This window comes from Cimex lectularius, unplaced genomic scaffold (assembly GCF_000648675.2).
Source record: "Cimex lectularius strain Harlan isolate CLEC.00 unplaced genomic scaffold, Clec_2.1 scaffold116, whole genome shotgun sequence".
Taxonomy (NCBI): Eukaryota; Metazoa; Arthropoda; class Insecta; order Hemiptera; family Cimicidae; genus Cimex; species Cimex lectularius.
Genome location: NW_019392765.1, coordinates 665,812 through 687,561, shown reverse-complemented (window position 1 = coordinate 687,561; position 21,750 = coordinate 665,812). Strand labels below are relative to the sequence as shown.

Sequence of the window (21,750 nt, the reverse complement as noted above, 5' to 3'; positions counted from 1 at the left end):
ATAAGATTTTTCACGAAAGGGATTTTAAGATCTTTATGGATTATTTGATTGGTGACATAGAAGGGAGCATTGAGGATACGGCGGAGAACTTTAGATTGGATGTTGGATGATTTTGCCGAGCCCCACAGCTCGACTCCGTAGGTCCAAATAGGATCTCTGATGAGAGTTTTGTATGCGGTTAGTTTGTTATGTATGCTTGATTTTGGTGATTTTCGTGTTATGGTGTTGATTTTGGTCCAAGTAGGTGTCTGAATAGTCCACATATTTTGTTAAGCACTTGCCGTTTTAGCCTTGCCGTTTCCATTAAGTCCACTGACTAAGTAAAGCCCAAGGTAGCTGTATTGGTACTCTCTTGTTGTTAATGTGCACTAGTGGGCAGGTTTGATGTTTGAGCGTAAACGTAACTTGTTGGCTTTTTTGTTCGTTTAACCTGATCCGCCACAAATTGCACCAGTCGGTAATTAGTCTCAGGTGTTTTTGGAGTGCTTCTGTTGCTAGGAAAGGATTGGAGTGTACTGATAAAATTGTTGTGTCATCCGCGTATGTGTTTGGATGTGTGGGTGTGCAGCAGTGTAGATTATGTAAAGGATTGGGCCTAGGATACGTCCTTGTGGAACGCCAGCTTTAATTCGCGTTATAAAATTCGGTGCTGTTTCTTAGTTTAAACCATCGATCCGAAAATAAGAAGATAAGAAATATAACTTGTAAAGTGTATAAAGTATACAGGTATAATACCAAAAGCTTATGTTGGAAATAGTAATTTTTCAATTTCAAAATATATTCATTAATCGATGCCTATTAAAGTACTAATCTAAAATAATGACGATTACTAATACGAGATTACTACGTAGTGAGTGATGTGTCGTTTAGCATGTAAATAAAATTAAAAAAAGAGCGAGCAACACAACAAACGATTAGTATAGTGAGTTAATTTGTCATTGAGTAGCAGAGTTGATAAGAGTGTTAGTTAATAATTAACGAAATCATAAATAATTCTAACGTTGTGAATAAGCCAGTTAATAAATGTTTGGTATAATAAACGAAATTATATTACATGTAATTACTCAGTCAATTAATGGGAATTTTAATTCTTTAAAAATGAATTAATAATGAGTGAGATAAACGCCGTGTACTTAAATGAATTGGAAATTAAGACAGCTAATGTGACAAACATGTAAGTTAGCGAGTAAGCGTGTTAATAGTAAGTTATTAATTAATTATCGAACTTAGATTAGATATTAATATAGGGTCAGTACGAATGGGCGTATTAATTATAGACGATAGTTTGAGGTTTTATTGAATGATTTCCCTCTGATTGATAGAGCGTGCAAAAGAACTTGTAATAAAAGTACATTTTTCACAAGTTTGAGTGTTAATATACACTATTAGGGGGCGTCGGTGGCCGCAACGGTTTAGGCGTTGACACGGCGCTCATCCCTGTAAGATAAGGGTCCCGGGTTCGAATCCAGTGGCCCTACATTCGAACCCGACATACTCACAAATGGGATTTTTTCTAAAACACCGACACCCCGAGGGTAGATATAACCTCTGCTGTTGCGAACCCTCGTAAAAAAAAAGAACAAAAAATGTACACTAAATTCTACTCTTTTGACCGTCCATAGTGCATCTTTGGTTTTATATATATATATATATATATATACAGGGTGAGTCATTTTTTGACGCACCATTGGAAAATCAACGCGGGTGCGTTTAAATCTGACTCAAGGCCAATTTCTTTTGATTTTAACATTAAAAAAAGGAAGTGAGTCANTATATGTATATAGTGGTCAAAGACGAATCAGTAACAAGTTTAGGTATGATTTTGTATTAAATTTTAATAAAATTTAAATTGTTTATAGTAATATTTTTTAAATTAAATTATTGTTTTTAATGGAGTAATAATACATTGTCTATTGTGTACAAGCTGCTATTTTTATCCGAGTTTTTTTTCCTAGTGACGGACACATTTCACATATATATGTTAATACATGTATATACCTTGAATAATTCACCTTGACGCTGGATCTCTTATCACGGAAAAATATTTGTTAGTCATACATAATACAAGGGGTTGTGCGTGGCACGGCTATCGTTATAAAGCCTATCCGTGATTTAACGGCCATTATGTTTATCTCCGACAAACCAAAGAAGAATCCGGCTCCGGATAGGGAGCGGATATATATTTTTGACACAGCCGAGTTATACAACAGAATTCAACCAAAAACCAGGCCCGTTCGTCGTATTGCGGTGATTATCATGCTTTATACCAGACTCAACATATTGTCCCTTTTGTTAGATTACTTCCGAACAACCTTCGTTATTATCGAATGACCTATTATCTTCTATCTTAAAAATTAAACGCAGAGAAAAACTGTACAACGATTTTCTGGGTGGAATTGACAAAGAAAAAATATGACAGCTAATTGAACGGAAAGTAATTGGACAGTCTGGAGAATTTGACCCGAAGCCTTTATTAATCCGTAGGATTATATTTTTATCATTTTAACAAGATTGAATTGTAAAAAACCTACAGCTCTACAGTTTTTTTTTATCTGTAGGGCGAACCGCTGACTGAAAACGTGTGTTTTTCTATGGTTCATCATTTGCGTGAAACCCTCTTAGAAGAGAGATTTTAATTCAGTTTTCACCATTAAAAACCATTAGATTGACATTATCAGCATAAAATATCTTAGCCTATGTTTAAAGAGCACTATATGTATTGATCTGTTTTCTAACAATATTTATGGGAAAATTCATTTGGTCTTCTATACTTGTCATCAAAATTAGCTATCTTTCATCTATACCTTAACTTTCATTTATTATGTGTCTTATATGAAGAGAGAAGGATTGAGTGATAATGATTTTGATTTTATTATTGCTTATACTTCACGGTTCACAGTACTTTATGTTGAAAGACCTACTAGTCATGTGGGTTTAACATAATAGCTACGCCGTTTAAAAATAAAATTATTGTATTTGACCCAATCACTCCTTCTCTTCAACTTCTCTCTCTGTCTATCTGTCTGTCGGTCTTTCTCTCTCTCCCTCCTCACTCTCTCACTCTTTCTCTCTCTCTCTTCCCACTCACTCCCTGATTGAAATATCTTCACGCTATCTTACCCTCTGGCGTAATATCTATTTTATGTGTACATTTTGTATTTAATTCAACCTAGTTATCATTTAAAGACCTATTTTGTTTCTGAATAACTCTAATTAATTATTCATTTTATGCAAGGTTGAGGTGAAACCCACAACCTTCCCGACTTGTGAAATCTTCTGATGAAATCACGGTAGCTCAGTTGGTTAGACCAGTGATCGTAGTCATCTTATTAACTCGAATAATCAATATTGTCAGTTATGACACCTAAGCAAATATGGATTAATTTCTGATTAACCTTTTTGTTTGAATCAGGGCTCCACAAGATTTAGGACATCACCAACTCTAATGTATTTTTACTGGTTTTCCACGAATGACCCCCTCACACTGATGGAAGGGGTTTGATGTCTTCAAACAAACCAATTCCTGAAATGTATTAATATAATTTGCTAATTATATTAATATTTATATAATATTGATTCAAGAATTTGCTAATTACGAGAGCAGGATTGAGTTTATAAAATGAGTTATAGTGTTAATACAAATTGTAATTAAAAATATATAAACATATACAGATACGATAAATTCACATGAGAACAATTAGTATTGCATGCAATAAAACAGGTCAATTATGGTAATAAAATTAATAATGTAAAACTAAAAGAGGATATTAATGTAACTAATAGATATACAATAAAAAGGAATAATCTGACCGAATGTTAGTATCCAAGATGCTGCAAGGTGGCTGGAAATGGAAAAGATGGAGCTGGGTGCTGGAATGAAGAGATGATGATGCTGATCCACGAAGTTTGTAGATTCTTGACTCTCAGTTCCCAGATGGGTACGCGAAGTAACTCGTAAAGTGCGTTGGCACAGACGTACAATGCGGCTCCCAGCCTCGAAGAAGCGATGGAGAGTAGACGCCAAAAATTGGGCAGAAGGAAAAGAATGCTTCTGCAGGCCCGCACGCTCGTTCTCAACACGTCGCACTGATTCGCGCTTGTCTTCCCACTCTCCGCGCCGATTTATCAAAAACTCCTACGGCCGATCGCACCTGCTTAGACACTACTTAAAACTACCTTAATATTATTATACATAGATTATAAATCCACTCTAGTTTTTAGCAAATTGTTAAATGAAAAATAACCGTTTAAAAACAGACGAAAAATTAAATAATACCAGATTGACCCCAACACTTTTATTTATGCAAAGAGAATGAGTGAGACAAAAAAATAAAATGAGAAATTTAGATTGGGAAATGTAAATAGTAAAATAAAACAGTGAATTACGAAGATAGAAAAATATGAAGGAGGAAAAATTTACTGACAGAGGTTAAAATATTCAGGAACTAAAGAATTCAATTTATTCATCAAGTCTTTGTTTTTTCTTTGACTGGCCCCAATTTCAAGAATCAAAGAGCAGATATTGTCATATTTTTTCTTTTTTCGAATTGTAATTAAGAAAAACACTGTGGAGCAAATTGTGTTGCTTGTGACGTTACTACCCGATTTGAGAATTTCAGCACGTCAGCAAGGTCCCCTGTTGCGATTCTTGGAGGAAACAATGTTGTTTTATTGTATACCGTAATAATTTTTGAGAACCTACAACGTGTTGAGGGTGAATGAATTTATTAGCGTGAGGGCTACTGTGAGAGGGCTTATGGCAGCACCCCATCGACCCTATATTCGGATTAAACCATAGGTAAACACTGATGAAGGAATATCAAATACTCCACCACCAATTGTGTGAATGTTACGTATTTGAAATGTATTTAAGAATAATGAGTGTGAATAGGTATGTACCAGGAACAGCATGCGTTGAATTCTGAATCGATCTATCTGTCGACAGTACAAGCAACAGTGGAGGACTGCGAGAAGGATAGGCTAAACTCTGAAAATGTTTGAGACCTACCCATTATATGGCCAATCACAAGAGTGGTTGGTAGTACTGAGCCACGGGCCTTAAAGAAGATGGGTCCAAAGAGAGAAGTCTGGTAGGAGAGGAGAATGCGTGAGAGATAGACGTAAGTAAATAATAAAAAGTTAAGTGAAATAATTTTAGTAGGAGTCCCAGGCACGGAGATGAGGCTTTTCCTTTTTGGATTGTAAATTTTGTTATTTTCGATTTCATTCTGTTTTTTATATAAAAAATAGGGATCATTATAAGTTGTCTTAAAAAATATACAATTAGATTATTTCGTTTCATTCTCTTTTATTTTCATTATTTTTGTTTATCTCTATTAAATTTTCAAACTGCAAAGAAAATATCGGACATGTGTATATGGACATTTCAGCCACTAATTCATCGAGCTTTTAATCTACGCACACTCACGTTTTCATTAAATGATAAAAATATATTACTTTCTTAAATTCTTCGCTCAGGTAAAATGTCAAGAAATGACAAACTTCACTTGGAGAACCTAGTACACATAGGGTAACTGTTTTATGCATGCCTGGTACAAGCTGGCTTTGTCCCAAAACTAAGTGTCCACGTGTCAACTGTTTATAGTCTATTTTAGGACGGGAGAGTCATCCGTTTTCCAAATTTCTACGGATTCTCCGAGTAGCTCCTAATGACACGATTATCATTAACAACAAATACAAGCAAATTAAATCATAAACATATGTTTATTTCGCTACATTGAGTTGCATTGACATGTCTAAATTATATTTCAAAATTTTTGTGTTCATTTTAATACATACAATTTCTAATGTTATCAGTTCAGATCATGGCAAAATTAAAGGAGGTAGGGCAGCTAAAAGAGGAGAATTTCCTTTCATGGGTCATTTGACATACATACTTGCACCAGGTGATAACAAAATGTGTGGATGCGCCTTAGTAACCGTGACCAAAATCGTTACTGCTGGCCATTGTGTCATGAGATGGAAAGAAGGCAAGAGAAATGTGCACGAAGCGAGTAAAGGAACAGTATATTTTGGTACGACACGCTTCATGGGGGATGACGGTCAATCGGCGATACTTAAATCAGTAATGTATCCCAAGGATATAAGAAAGAAAGCATCGGGTGGGATTATGCACGATTATGCTACTGCCGAACTTATGACACCCATACAGATCACTGACACTGTAAAGCTACTTTCAGTTTACTCCAAGGACAAAACAGAGTTTAAAAACGCTTGGGATGAGATGGTGACTTCGAAGGCACCTTGCATAATTGCAGGGTGGGGTGCGACAAACTTCAGAATCGAAAATGATACGATTATAGCTTCGGCGGGCAGTCCATACTTGAAAATGACAATGGCTCAACCGTGGGAAGAGCAAAAATGTGAGCGGTATTTTGGTCCTGGGAGAGATAATATGGTTCCTTTTGGAGAGGTCTGCCTTTTGGGTGTTAAGTTCGGCGACACTGCGCTTCCAGGTGATTCGGGGAGTCCGTTGATTTGCGGCGATTACGTCTGGGGTGTATGCTCGTCAATGATCATAGATAGCAGTGGAAGAGAACCGTTTCAGTATCTTTTACACTGGAATTATTTGAACGATTTTCTATTCGAGTCGTATGGTTCGGGTGCATCACTGTGTTCAGAAAATTTTATTCTTCTACTTTTCCTAATTTTTCTTGGAATAAATTTCGGTCAGTTACGCTACAACAAGTAAAACCACATGGCGACCACTCTAGCACTGCTTACTATTTAATTTCAAAACATGTGAATAAAATTTAATGCAGTAACATATGCCAGTATCTGTGGACCAGATAACCTGACTGGGAAAATTAGCACAATTTATTACACATAGTTTTGCTTTCTTACTTACTTACTTTTCATCTATTATAAGCATCCTGCATCTATCTTCTTCAAATTCAGAAACAATACACGGATTACCAGAACGTTCAATTAAAAAACTTTTCCATTAGATGACTTAGTTTGTTAGTGCTTTGGATGGGTAAAACATTTTCCCTAAGTATGCATAACTGGATGTAACGTACATGAGGTGTCTTCCAGCCGTAGTTGTTTGCGTCACTCCTGCGTCATATGTCAGGTCTTTCCGCGAAATGTAAAATGATACCCTGAACGAACTCTGCCAACGATACCATCTCCTATTGAAAGAAAGGAGTAAAACTCATCAAAGAACCATGAGAGAATCAGTTCTTTTGAACCAAGTACCCAGAGAGCACGGCCTCTATTCGCGCTCAGAATCACCAGTTTCTCTGGAAAGCCTCCGGGAAATGTAGTAATTTGCCCCCGACGTACTGAATTTTCAGATGTGGCAAGTCTACACGTCCTACACGCCTTTTCGAGGTCAAAGAACTTGGTCATACATCGTGCTTTCTAGTCAGATACGTATTCCGAATTTCACTCAAGAGGAAGAAGGTATGTTCGACGGCGGAATATTGGCCACAGAAACCCGGCGGCTTATAACTCGTGGTTAATCATCTACGTACTTATTAATTTTCTAACTTTATTCGCTCACTAACTTATTATTCCTCGCTCACGCACTAATTCTATAGCAGAATCTAACTGGTGCCAATACTCCTTAAGTCATATGGTCACGTACATCGCACACTTCATTTATAGGGTATAGTATTAGTCAAAAACATCAAACATTAAATTTTCTTTCCATTCCATAATCATTTTAGCAATAATTTCCTTTTTTTTTAATTTGTAGTACATGAAGTCTACCATCATGTAGGTAACATGTTTCCAAGTGAAAGGAAATATGTGCAAAAGTAAAAAGAGTGGAGAAAATACTCATTGGTATTATTCTAATGACACTAAAATTTTGTCTGTTTAAATAATACTTGTATCTTTATCTCTTTGACTATGACAACTATGATTACAATCATTTCCTAGGAGATCTCGCGGCCATTTTCTTTTCAGCCGACGAGGAGTGTTTGAGGGAATTTGTGAGGATGCGAGGTTTCTGATGTTCGATTTACAGTGGTTGGAACGGTTTTGTGAACTTTGTGGTAACAAATTTTCTTTTGACCGACAGGAATATTTAAGCCTGTATATTTACTTTTAAAAATATTTAAGAACATTTAAAGTATATTTACGTACAATAAATAAATAAAGATTAAGGATTGAGCAGTTTGAATGCGTCAAATTTCGGAATGTTTGGCTGAACCCACATTAGTCTGTAAATCCATTTCGGTTTAACTATGGTGTTGTACAGCAGTCTTTTATTTTTCCAGAACGTTTGTCAAGAAGTCGTGTAAGAGCTCTGTTTAGTGTGCGACTGACGATTCAGTCGTGGGTGTGTGTGTGTGTGTGTGTGTGTCCGGCGTTTGTTGATATACAGTCCGAGGTACCGCACCATGTACATAGTTGGAAGGGGGATAGTATTTATGTAGAGTGGAGAGGAGATCTTTCTACGGAGTGTGATGGTAATGTGGGTGATTTGTCTATTTTAAATTTAATCCTTTTCTTTTTACACCAAGACTGTAGTAATGTGAGGAGATGTTGGATGTTTCGAAAATGGCAGGATCGGTGTTGCAATAGAGAATTTCTGTATCATCTGCAAATGTGAGTGTGGTGATTCGAAAATGTAATGGAATGTCAGCTGTGAAATCTTGGTGTAGGTCGGGGGCCAGAACGCCATCCTGAGGAACACCAGCATGGGTAGGTAAATATGCAGAAAGGGAATGGCCTTCGACTACTTGGAAAACCCGGTCAATGAGGTAACTATGCAGTATGAGATAGTAGGGGCATGGAACTCCATCCAAAGTTTAACTTACGTCAAGAAAGACCCCCAGAACAGTACCGTCCCATTTCAAAGGAGGAGGACAAAACGTCTTCCACGCTATGGCACTGTTGGACAGTTGAGCTGATGGCCGGGGATTATATCTTGAGGATGTAGAATTGGGTGGTGTTTAGTAACCGTTAGTTAATGAGTATTTTGAGATCGTGAGATGCGGTCTTGCGTGACGTACGTTTTAGAAAAACATTTTCTTTATCGGACCAACGTTTCAATCTTTACTGAGATCATCTTCAGGGCCTGGACTTTATAAACATTGTTGTAAATAGAATAGAACGGGATAGAAAGACATTTTTATATGTATAGTACCTTTTTTGAGTAAACGGAGCCGACAATGGGAAAGAATGAGTAATGCTTCGGTCTGGTTATCCTTTCAGGATTATATAGGCAGGGATAATTAGGGAAAGGAAAGCCAAATTATTGAAGAATTATATTATGAAGAAATGTTTGATGTGTGGAATGTGATGATTGGTTTATATGTTATGTTATATGTTTTGTGTGATATGATGATGTATGATATAAATATGTAATCAATATTTAATTTGATTAATAATATTAGCATAGCTGCGTCTAAGTTTACATGTGTCTGTTCTGTAATTGATGTTGCGTTTATCTCTGTTGGTGTAAACCATTTCTAAAAAGTAACGTTTATGTTAGTTCCGTTCTGCGCGCAATATTTTAGGATTGTTGAAGCCAAAATTGTGTTGGTGTTCAAAATGGTGGGTAGCGTAATTTATTAGCATGAAAGGAAGGGCCGATTTAATTCCGGCCCGAGGAATATCGAGTACTTTGGGGTGAGTGTATGACGTCTAGAGAGTAAAGTAATTTATTAGCGTGAAAGGAAGGGTCCTAAGCCAGTGCTGTAGGATTTTTTTGGGATTATTGCAATCATAGATACGTTGCTTTATTCTCTTATCAAGATATCAGGATGTAATATATAAGGTGCCGGACAAATTATACAATTGAATTTGTAAATTAAATCAGATTTGTGTTTCTGGTGTGAGATCCTTTAATTTTGGAAAAAAGTTTGTGAACTGTTTTGTAGTTTTTGAAACATATTTTAAATTCGTCAGAAGAACTTCAATTTTTTCACATCCTACATGGATTTGTAAAATGTAAACAATGTTTATAAATCCGTGTCCCTGAAGATGATCTCAATAAAGATTGAAACGTTGGCGTGATACAGAAAAGGTTTTTCTAAAACATACACCAGACCGAATCTCACGATGATCCAAATAATCATATAAAATTGGATGACTTATTTTCAATAGCTGGTTTTCTAAAATTTTACACAAAATGGGTAGTAGACTTATTGGCCTATACGAAGTAGACCATATGTTGTTCTTTTTTGGTTTGGGAATTTCACATGAAATTTCATTATAAGCGTAGTTTGTGATCTTTAAATTAGTAATTATAATTTCAAAGTTATTTTGAACAACTTGACGAAGCAACGGAGTTTCCTTCCAACTTTATTTATCGCTGATCTATTTTAATATAAAATAACTTAGTTTGTTCGGAATAATTTATGCAGACGTAATCTTCAGTCTATTAATTAAATATGCGGTTTAAAACTTTCATTTAGAACTAATTGTTGAAATAATATTTATCCATTGTACAACTTAGAATGAATTAAAATGTTTTCTGAGGAAGTCAGCAGTTGAAGTTTACAAATCTTATATTCGCATGAGGCAATTTTAGGTAGTGCGTTTATCATGAGTTAAGTGCAATGAATGGAGGCTCGTTTGCCATGCAAATTGAACACCGTTGAAGGCGGACGCAATCTCAAATTCATAAATAAATCCGGCTAAAAGCGCCGTTGGACTCGGATCATTTTTCAAATCGTACAGGTGGAACCCGGGAAGAATCGTAAATTAAGGATTAACCCGGAAATTGATGATTCGGCCGAGATTAGAGCCGACGGAAGATGATTCGTAAGGTCGAGCTGGTTTCGCTTTGTCGACGGACGCGGCGTCTCGATTCAGTCGCGTTATTTATCCGTGCAATTCCAATAAAATCCACTGCACACCCGCCCCCACCTTCTGACAATTTACTCGAATGTAATTTACGACTTGGTGAATAATACATTTCACTCTCCGGATTATTGATTGTCACTGTTTCCCCGCACGTCACTCAACCGAGCACATCCCCAGGTTGCAAGTTTCATTCCATTAAGCGCCAAAACCGATATTTTCAATTTAAACAATTTATATATACAGTTTATACATTGAAAACCTCACGGTAATTTAAATTTGTTAAATCAAATCATTTTGAGGTTGATCTTAAAATCATGTTTATTTATTGAAACTATTGAGTTATTTTTAATTTAATCCATTTTTATCCATGCAATTACCCAATCATAGAAACTTCGACCAAAATTATTCAATTATTTTCCCTTTAAATACACTTTCCTTTACAATGGACATTAAAAGCTACTAAAAACAAAAACTATTTTAATTTCAATTGTAAATTATTAATGTGTGATTTATAGTGGCCGTTAATGAATGATTAATTGGAGATCGTGAGATGCGGTCTGGAGTGATGTGGGCTTAGAAAACATTTCCTTTATCGTGCCAACGTTTCGATCTTTATTGTAATCATCTTCAGAGCCTGGGAATTATAAACATTGTTTAAATTATGCAAATATGCAACATGTGAAAAAATGAATTTATAAAATTATAGAAACTTTAGATTCAAAGTATTTTTATTTACTCAAAGAGCATGTTTATTTGGTAGTGTGATTGCTTTGATAGATAGTTGTGTTGAGATTGCCAGTGAAATATTAATGTTTTTTGTGGGGAAGGAAGTAAATACAAATCCAGAAATTAAAGATCCGACAACAGAAACAAATAAGACTGATATAATTTACAAAATCAATTTTTTAAACTGTCAAGCAGCTTACATCGGAATTACATCCCAATATCTGGATAACGGTGTAAACCAACATATCAATGATTGCAAAAAACCAAAACGAAATCCTACAGCACTGGCTACCCACCATTTTGAACACCGACACAATGTTGACTCCAACTATCCAAAAATATTACACTCAGAACAAAACAAAAATAAACGAAACTTTTTAGCAATTGTTTACATCAACAGAGATAAGTACACCATTAATTACAGAACAGACACGTGTAAACTCATTCGCAGCTACGCTAATATCATTAATCAATTCGATAGCAATAACATACTACATATAACATACAAAACATATAATATAACATATAAAACAATCATTAAATTCCACACATCAAGTATTTCTACATAGTCTAATTCTTCAGCAATTTACCGCTCCTTTTTTCCTTATTATCCACGCCTATAATATCCTAAAAGGCTAAAGAGGCCAACAAGTCATTACCAGTTTTTTCCCATTGTCGGGTCAATCTATTGACCACGAAAACTAATGAATTAAATAAGAATACAAAAAATTGCTAGTCGATTCTATAAATTCATACGAGGTTCTCCGGTCCCAAAAACGTATTTTCATTCAAGCTCTCTCTTAATTACGTAAATAAGTATCTGGACTTTCTGATCTACTGCTCAAAAATCATCCGTTTGTTTGCGTGTGCAATGAACTGAATTTGGTAGCTACGAGATCTTTCTTAATTTTTTAGGGGAAAATCTTTTGTGGATTTAGATCCAGAATTATAGGCTTCAAATAGAGAGACTTGTCTACGCACAACTCGTTGGTTATGTTATGTGCTAATTATGTACTTTCCATTTAACATATTTAACATTCCCCTTTCCTACCACTATTACGTACTAACATTCCTACTACTAATATTCATGTTACTACTATTATGGGGTCATATGAGTGCCGTAGCAAGTGATTTCTAAATTTGTACCCTACAGGGATCCAAGGGCGGAAACCCCCTGCCCTATAAACAGACTGTCGGTTGCTACGTTGACTTAAACAATTTTTTCCCCAAAAATAATCTAATCATCTTCGCTTTTTTCTTTTTTCTACCCCATTGGCAAATTAAGGCAGAAATTTTTTTAGTTGTAAGTGATGCGCAATAATGCCATAAAAAAATGATTCCGTAAAATTGATTTAAATTTAAACAACCTGAATCCGGGCTTATTTTTGGCATAGTGATCACCGATGATCATATATGGGCCAACATATTACCGTTGTTTTGTTTTCAAACGACTTTTGGTCTTGGGCCAATATCCGCAAGTCTGATGTGTGTCCTGACAGTTGTGCTCTATGCGCGATATAAATTTCAAAGTTAAGGGCAACAAGATTACAGAGCTTCGTCGATAATTGTTATCGCAGAAAGCTACAGTATACACAAACATCAACAAAGTTTTAATCTTTTTTGTTTTTTTAAGGAAAATGTTGAATTGTACTTACGTTGGCTTCAAAAAAGTTAGGTTTTTTCTACGTCCATTTTCTGAAACAGAATGACATTATTAGCAAAGCATACATAAAAAATTCAAACGGCAAACTTTTGTTGGTATAATACGTTCTAGTCCAGCAACAAGTTTGAATTGTAAAACATTTTTTTTTCTCTAGATTTTGTCTTCTTTAGTCAATTTATTGTACACAGGATAAGAAAAATTGATTCCTTTTATTATGTGACTTCAGGCATCTTTCCTTCTGCCGTTTTGATGTTGATGCTTGTATGTGTCCACCAGTTGCTCTTGCTTTCATTTCTAGAACAACAAAATGGAGGTGTTGAAGGGGTAGGTTGCCCAATCGTCCATGGCTGTGAGATGACCTGGGTACCAAGGGAGCGACAATGGGAACGGAGCGAGTCCGGAGGAAAGAAAGTGTTCAGGGGAGAAAAGAGGACATTATAAACAGAGAAAGGAATGTAAGGTGTTACTTGATCGGAGGAAATATACAAGATCGCTAGAAGTGCAATAAGGCGAGGAGTTCCTAACGAAAGAGAAAAACGGTCCGACGTCCGTAGACAGCAAGGATGGGTAGGTACTCGACCGGAGGGAATATACTAATATTCAGGTTCCCTGGCAAGGAAGATGGACAAGAGGCTAGAGAAAAAGGACAAGGTGTATTTTTTAGTGATATGTTACACACGAGAGTTGATCCATACCTTATGCAGTTGGTAGCCCTTTTTATACACGCCCTGGACTCTGGGCTGAACATCCCATTTTTTCTTCGATTCCCTTCTTAATTTTCATGCTTATTTCTAAAGGTGGAATCTGTGATTCCAATGTCAAATGTTTGGTATATAATCTAAACATATCAAACATAGACACATTTTCCTATTAGTATTTTGTCAAATTCACTGGCTCCAATAGCCTAACCGCGTTAAAAGAAGCAATTAAAGGTTCTGTAGGAACTTACTGTAGACAAGGTTCTATAGACACCTTGATTTCAAAATTCAGATTTGATAAGCAATTTTAAATTAAAATACCGGATAGACCAAACTGGGAAGCCTAGTTAGTGCCGACTAAGTCTGATGGCTCTAAGATCTCGAGGATGTCGCGATAGCTCAAGTGGTAGAGCATCGCCGTATTTAGTCGAAGGTCGTGGGTTCGAATCCCCCTCCTGGCACTAACTTTTTCATTCGACCAAAAACATTACATAAAAAGATTAATTAATTGAAAGAAGTAATTCTGTATGAAGAGAGAAGGATTGAGTTATAATGATTTTGGCTTTATTATTGCTTACACTTCACGGATCACAGTGCGTTATGTTGAAAGACCTACCAGTCATGTGGGCTTAGCATAATAGCTGCGCCGTTTAAAAATAAAATTATTGCATTTGCGCTGAGAACACTAAAATATCATATCGCTAATTCTCTTCTACTCACTCTCTGTCTGTCTGTCATTCTCTCTCTCTCTCTCTCTCTCTCTCTCTCNCTCTCTCTCTATCTATCTATCTATCTATCTATCTATCTATCTATCTATCTATCTATCTATCTATTTATCTATCTATCTATTTATCTATCTATCTAAATATATAAATAAATATATATATACCTTGGTGGGGGGGCTTAACGTCCCGTTGGTGAGGGGTCAAACCAAATGCGGGATTTGAACCCAGGACGTGGCATACGAGTCGGAAAAGCCTAACCACTGGCCATCGCGGACCGTATCATCATTCTGATCAAGACCTTGCCAAACATTGAGTACAACATCAAATTTCCCCGTGTTTGGGTAACAGGGCGTACAGGTGAAAGCGGTAATAAGAAGGACTATAAATTGGACAAAGAAATTTCGATCAGGACCGCATTTCGGCCTTGGTCTTTTGCGGCATACCAAAAACGTATATCCTTCAAACAACGAATTAAGCATAAATCTTTGTGTTAATGGGAAAGTATTCTCGTATAGAGGTATGCAAAAAGTTCACTACCTACCATCCCAGAAACTAACAGCAGAACTAACAAATCCAGGACGGGTTAGGACTAGAGTAGGGCTGCTTATGGAACCATAAACTCGGAACAGGAAGCTTAAGCAAATATGCAAGGAAAAAGAAGAAACAGCAGAACCTGTTCTGTGCGAAGGCTTGCAAGTAGATATTTCTACTCCTACTAGAGAAAAGTCCAAAGCGGGAAGCAATACATTCGGTATCCCTTAACAAATCTTTCGGATCTGGAAAAACCTTAACAAATAGCTTAAGATAATAAAAGAGACACAATAGACCAATATTAATAGCAGTGGGCTAAGTGAGAATAAGGCAGTAGAATAATATTTCTTTTATAAAATATATCATAAAAAAAGCAAAATATTTTGAAAATGGGTACAGATTTCTCAAGGCAGACTGTTTAAATAAACCATGCCATTGTTCATTATAAAAACTAAAGTGCTACTTATAATTGTTTACACTGCATAAACGTGTTTGTTTTTCTTTCCTTCTTGTACTTTGTTCATAAATATATCTTTCTCTTCGTGGAGTTTGCTAAGTTTTTATGAATATAGAGATATATTTATTAAAAATTCCCCTTTGTTCATTTTGGTGATTTTTTTAATTTTAGAATTTTTCCTTGCTTTGTTGAATTTACTTGCACAACTAATTGGAATGTCTAAATAAATATTTATACAGTATATATACAAATTTTCATAAATTACGGGGTTTTATTCAAAATAAAGGTGTCCAAGTTGTGTGCATTTCGGTGATCTTTGGAACAATAATGATTTAGTTGTATGTTTTAACGTACTGTTTTAATGTATTATAATACTTTCTAAAGAAACTGATTGGATCTTCGAATCGACAATCGAAAGTCGAAGAGGACTTGATTCAACCCTACATGGGGGGATTTCGGTTTAACATTTTTTTTTTAATTATAATTTTTTCTATGTGCTCTGCGGGGTGATTTGTGCTCTATTCTGATCCTATTCCTCTTTATATTCTTGTTATTTTAGTCTTTCAGGCAGATTTCGGCAATTCACCATCTTCATTACATAGATATATATAATTTCTGTTTAAATATAACTTTATTCAATCATTGAATAATGATTTAAAGCCACGGTATCCCGGGATTAAGTGAGTTATAAGTTAGAAGCCAGGAGGCAGGCGTTTCTGAACCGAAATCCCAAATCACTGTGGAATAGGGCACAAATGATCAATGATTGTGCTAAGTTTCATCATGTGATGTTTGTGAGATATTCGCAGATGTATTTTAAAGAGGACAAACAATAGATGTTTTACATCCTGGCAAGGCAGTACTATCAATATAGTTATTTTTATTGTAAAGCCATAAAATAAACTACCATGTATTCTAACATTGTTTTTTCTATAATTTTAAAGTAGGAAACTAAAAAAACTTGATTTCCTGAGAGACCGTGATAAACAACTCTTCACTATTGGTTTTTATTTGGACAAAAAATCGTATATTATGGAAATAGACAAAATATGTTGACAAAAGTAGTGCATTCCAAATCCAAATGGTAAAATTCTTTATAATCAATTTTAAAGGAATTTTGGAGGTAGATGATGAAGAGCGAAATATTTTCAATATCGAATTTATTGTGTATTCTATTATCAAACTTCTCCCGGATATGTATGCATTTTAAATCACCGGATTCGGAGATGTATTTTAAGAAAAGTTTCAAGAATAATTCAAAAGTGTAAACAACCCAGAAATAATAATGGACCTCAACATCATCCAAAAAAACATATAGGAATCGAAAAAAATTAACAAAAACTCCAGTCAGAAATATACCAGAAACATACAACATTATAAGAACTGGCTCAAACCACATGCCAAAACAAAATGAGAATGAAGTACTAAGAACTATATTCCATAAAACCCGAGCATATGGCAAGGAAACAATACAGAGACAATCAATAAACAAGTAAACAAAACACAAACCCAGAAACAAAACGATAACCTGAAAACCAGTTATAAAATGACCAAATATTAATCCATTTTGGTAAGAAAAGTATAAACTATCCTTTGTATTGAAAAGAATAAGAAAAGTATTTGCACTAAAGACGACAAACACAATTAAGAAACCATTGAAAAAAGTCGACAAAATCCACTCTTTATAATGACATTAAAAAATTGAATATACACTATCACGTAAATACGGGGTAAAATATAGGACGAAAAAACTGGTACAAAGCTTCACAGGGAAACATACTGAAGTATAGAATTATTTATATTGTGTGTGGTGATTAGTGGCCGTTAATCGATAATTATTCAGAAATCGTGAAATGCGGTCAGGTGAGATGTAGGTTTCAGAAAAACATTTTCTTTATCGTGCCAACGTTTCGATCTTTATTTAGACCATCTTCAGTGCCTGGGATTTACAAACATTGATTACATTTAACAAATACATTTAGGATGTGGAAAAGTGAATTTATACAATGCAAAATATAATTTTTATATTCAATCAAAATATTTCTACTCACTCAAAGTGTTTGTCTTTTGTGTAATTGTGCCATTCTTGCGTGTCGTGTTGACAGTGCCAGTGAGATTTCGCTGTTTTATGTTTATATACAACGGATTTTGAAGGGGTGGGGAAGGAAGTCGGTATAGAAAAGACATTTTTGTATAAGGCGTCGGCTTCTTTGAGGTGAAAAGAGCCGACGAAGGGAAACAATGTGTTGGTCCCAGGCCCTGAAGATGATCTCAATAAAGATCGAAACGTTGGCACGATAAAGAAAATGTTTTTCGAAAAACCTACATCACACCAGACCGCATCTCACGATTTCTGAATAATTATTTATATTATTTGAAACTACTTTATTTCATTCTTAATTCTATTTAATTTCTATTTTGTTGTTTTTCAAAGTTGTTGAAACTTGAATAGAGAATTTATGACGTTCCTATCACTAACCGTCATGCCTAATTTTTTCGGTTATTTTGCTTATTTTTCAATTTGATTTATCGCCAGAATTTTTCATGGCTGCCCTATTTTCTTTGTGCGGATGTTAGACATCAATTTAAGCAACTTTCCTCTACGTACTATCTTATACTGTATTACCTAAAAAAAAAAAATAAATAAATAAAATAAGCGCAACGGATGAGCTGAATGTAGTATAATGGATTGATGTCTAATAAAATAATTTTTGGACTGCGTAAACAGCTATTTTTCCGCTCTTTGGATCAAAATAAGTCGATAAATATTATAATAGTCTATTTTCGTGAATAAATTAACGTTGAGCAAAATTAGTAAATAACTGTGATCAACCGACAAATTAAAAACACTATGGTAGCAGATTACGTTATATTTATAGAAGAATAATCGATCAAGCGTGTTATTTTTTTTATGGAAAAGCATATTTTTAATATTATGGTTATTTTCATGCTTCAATAAACAGACATTTTACGTAACACAGAAAACCAATTATTTTTACAGGTTATTTTTTAAATGTATTGTATTTCCAAAATATTTTATTACACAAGCAATAATCAGATGAAAAGCTTGGTAATTAAAAGATGAAAATGCTTTCGCCATGCCTCTTATCGATTCACGGATCTGTTTCATTACGTGGAAATTATAATATTTATATTTGAATTTATAAAAATTGTTTTCAATATTAGCATAATTATGATTACCTTTAACATAAAAAATACTTTACTGTGCTAATAACGTTTAAAATAATACACGCAAAATAAATAGGTGAACATTTAGACACAGCGGTTCCGCAGTAAAGTGTGAGTATACTTAATCTCTCTTTTTTTCAAGAAATAGTCTATTATTGCAAAAAGTAATTTGGTTATCGAGATGTGGAAAACGAAACGACTAGGAGAGACCAATGCTGTCTTATGGACTTTCATCCCGAAGGGTTGTCACTCCGCGACCCTAGGGTCTATACCTCACGGGAGCCTACCCGTTATGCTTAGTATCCCCCTTAAACCAGATGCCCAGGAGTTCGTTGCTTCTTAATTAACGGTGTTAGGCTCAAACGAGCGCTTACGACGGGTAGGTCATTTCACCCCAAACCCATACATACTATAATCTACCCAAAATCTAACTAGCTTCTTCAATGCACTCACAAACATAATATTCAGAGCTATGTCCATTGCACGCATTCTGGTTAATTGGTGGATTACTCGATATTCCTCCAACCATCTACACATAATAAACCAATTTAAATTAGGGTCAATAGCAGGATATTTATTAAGGTACCCCATCGACCCTAAACTCGCACACTGCTAGAGTGGCAATGGTAACCCTTTATCTTACCAAAAGCCTCTTACAAATCACACTATTAAATGCACTCTCTCAAACGATACACATAACCACAAAACAGATCTACACACAATAAAAAACCCATGTCCTCAAATAAGCATAGCAAAATATTAATAATATAACCAAAATTAAGGTCTTGAGGGGGTACTTTTATAAATAATCTGCATCAACTTTCAGCACTCACACTAATAAATACACGCAAGCAAATAAAACGCATCACTACAAAACATATAAAAATCTGCATACAATTAAAACACCTACAAAAAGTGGTAGAGGGGGCCTAGAAATGGCTACTGTGCTCGAGAACTACTCTTACGTTCAACCACACAGCACGCTCCCTGTAAAGAGCCAAGGACTGACAAGCTTTTATTATGTGCAAAACTACAAGCAATCTTTCTTTGAATAACGGGGCACGTGCGCAGGTTTTGGTCCAGGAGCAATTGCCTGAATGTGCTATCCTTACGAATATTTATTATGCCAATTATCTAGTTATTGCAGTCAATTTAACTTGTGGTATTTACACGGTCAATTTAAAAATAGTTCAAATTAAATTCGTTATTATAGCTATAGTGATATAGTGTTATGGATCGGTAAATCTTGAATTATTGGCCAAACGTTTTTTACGTCCGAACTTATCTTAATCTAAAATGCAAGCCATAAAAAAGCGATTTCCACAAAGTGAAAATTAAGCTCTTATCTCAATAGAGTGAATTCTATTTTTATGACCGCCTCCAATTTTCTTCCTCTTTGTCATAGCTTTAATGAATCTTTTCACTTAAAAAAAATCCAAGCACAGATAACATCTCGACTTTCTGTTTCTAGGGATTTCGCATACAAAAGCCCCTGGGAATTCAGTTTATACCGTTCAGGTTTGTTTATAGTTTTTCTGTATTTTTCCTCTCTGGGAATCATTTTACAGAAAATAAAATCTTTTGATTCGACCATGGTTATTGGTTTATTTTCTATGATGGAGAAACTGACATTTTTGGGCCCTTATTTCTAAAACCAAACCGTAAATGATCGATTGGACGTCTAACCGAGCTTTTCGATTTCCTTATAAAGTTGAAGTTCAAGTAACAACAAACCTTTTAAGACGAAGCATGTATTCGAAATAGGTAAGTAGAAAATGGACGAAACAACCTAAAACAAAATTATATTATCTACCATATGGCTATATACCAATAATTAATATCCCGTGTGATTGAAAGAGCTTGATGTCCTCAACAGTACTGAATACAATAAATTTAAAGAATAAAAAGGGACTTAAACCAATTAAAAACAGTTTGAACTTTTCCATTATAGTTTTCCTACTTTATTACTTGCTAATCCTACTTTCATTTTTTTAAACACGATTTGCCAGATTAAATTTAATGCTAAAACGCATCGGTATGGTTTGGCAATATTTAATATAAAAAATCATAATAGTAGTAGATTTTTTATTATATTTATAAAATTTCTTTCTGATATAACTCTCTTCATTTCTATGTTCCATTACAGAACGAATTCCACAAGGGTAGAAGGACGAGAATGGTGATATGAACTATATGCCTGAACTACTAAAACTAAAGAATGCCTGAAACAAGTCAACCCTATACTTAGGTTATTCAGATATCGTGAGATGCGGTCGGGTGTGATGTAGGTTTCAGAAAAACATTTTCTTTATCGTGCCAACGTTTCGATCTTTTATTGAGATCATCTTCAGGGCTCAAAGTGTTTGTCTTCTGTGTAATTGTGCCATCCTTGTGTGTCGTGTTGAGAGTGGTCACTAATCTCTACACATTCCTATACTTAGGGACTTATTCAAGTCGATACAAAAAAAACATGCTTCCTAATAATTATTGCAGTCAGAAATTATGAAAAACTTGAAAGTAGAAAGAGTAACAAAAACCAAATGGCGTGCCTGGCGTAACGTTAACGAGAATAGACGACTCGGTTTATAAATAAATAAAAAAATGTGTGGTGATTAGTGACCGTTAATCGATATTTATTTAGAAATCGTGAGATGCGGCTTTTTTTCCAAAATTAAAGATCCCACACCAATAACAAATAAATCTGACGTAATCTACAAGATCAACTGTTTAAACTGTTCGGCAACTTACATCGGTCTTACATTCCAACATCTGGACAAGAGAGTAAAACAACATATCTATGATTGCAAAAATCCTTCAGCCCTCGCTACCCACCATCTTGAACACCAGCACAATTTCGACTTCAAAAATCCAAAAGTATTACACAGAACAAAACAAACATAAACGTAATTTCTTAAAAATGGTTTATATCAACAGAGATAAACACAGCATCAATTACAGAACAGATACATGTAAACTCAG

The 21,750-nt window shown here is 35.0% G+C and overlaps 2 protein-coding genes across 3 annotated transcripts in view; one reads left to right on the top strand and one right to left on the bottom strand.

Annotated features, from left to right (window-relative positions):
• LOC106663729 (slit homolog 3 protein) overlaps nucleotides 1–21,750 on the bottom strand; it is a 640,390-nt gene that overhangs the window by 419,371 nt on the left and 199,269 nt on the right. For both annotated transcript variants that reach the window (XM_014388804.2, XM_024227504.1), the window contains exon 3: nucleotides 13,164–13,203. The gene's annotated coding sequence lies outside the window, so the exon portion shown is untranslated. The remainder of the gene's footprint in view (nucleotides 1–13,163; nucleotides 13,204–21,750) is intronic.
• LOC106663554 (kallikrein-6-like) lies at nucleotides 5,918–6,712 on the top strand. Its single transcript, XM_014388451.1, has one exon. The coding sequence runs from the start codon at nucleotides 5,918–5,920 to the stop codon at nucleotides 6,710–6,712; it is 795 nt and encodes a 264-aa protein (XP_014243937.1).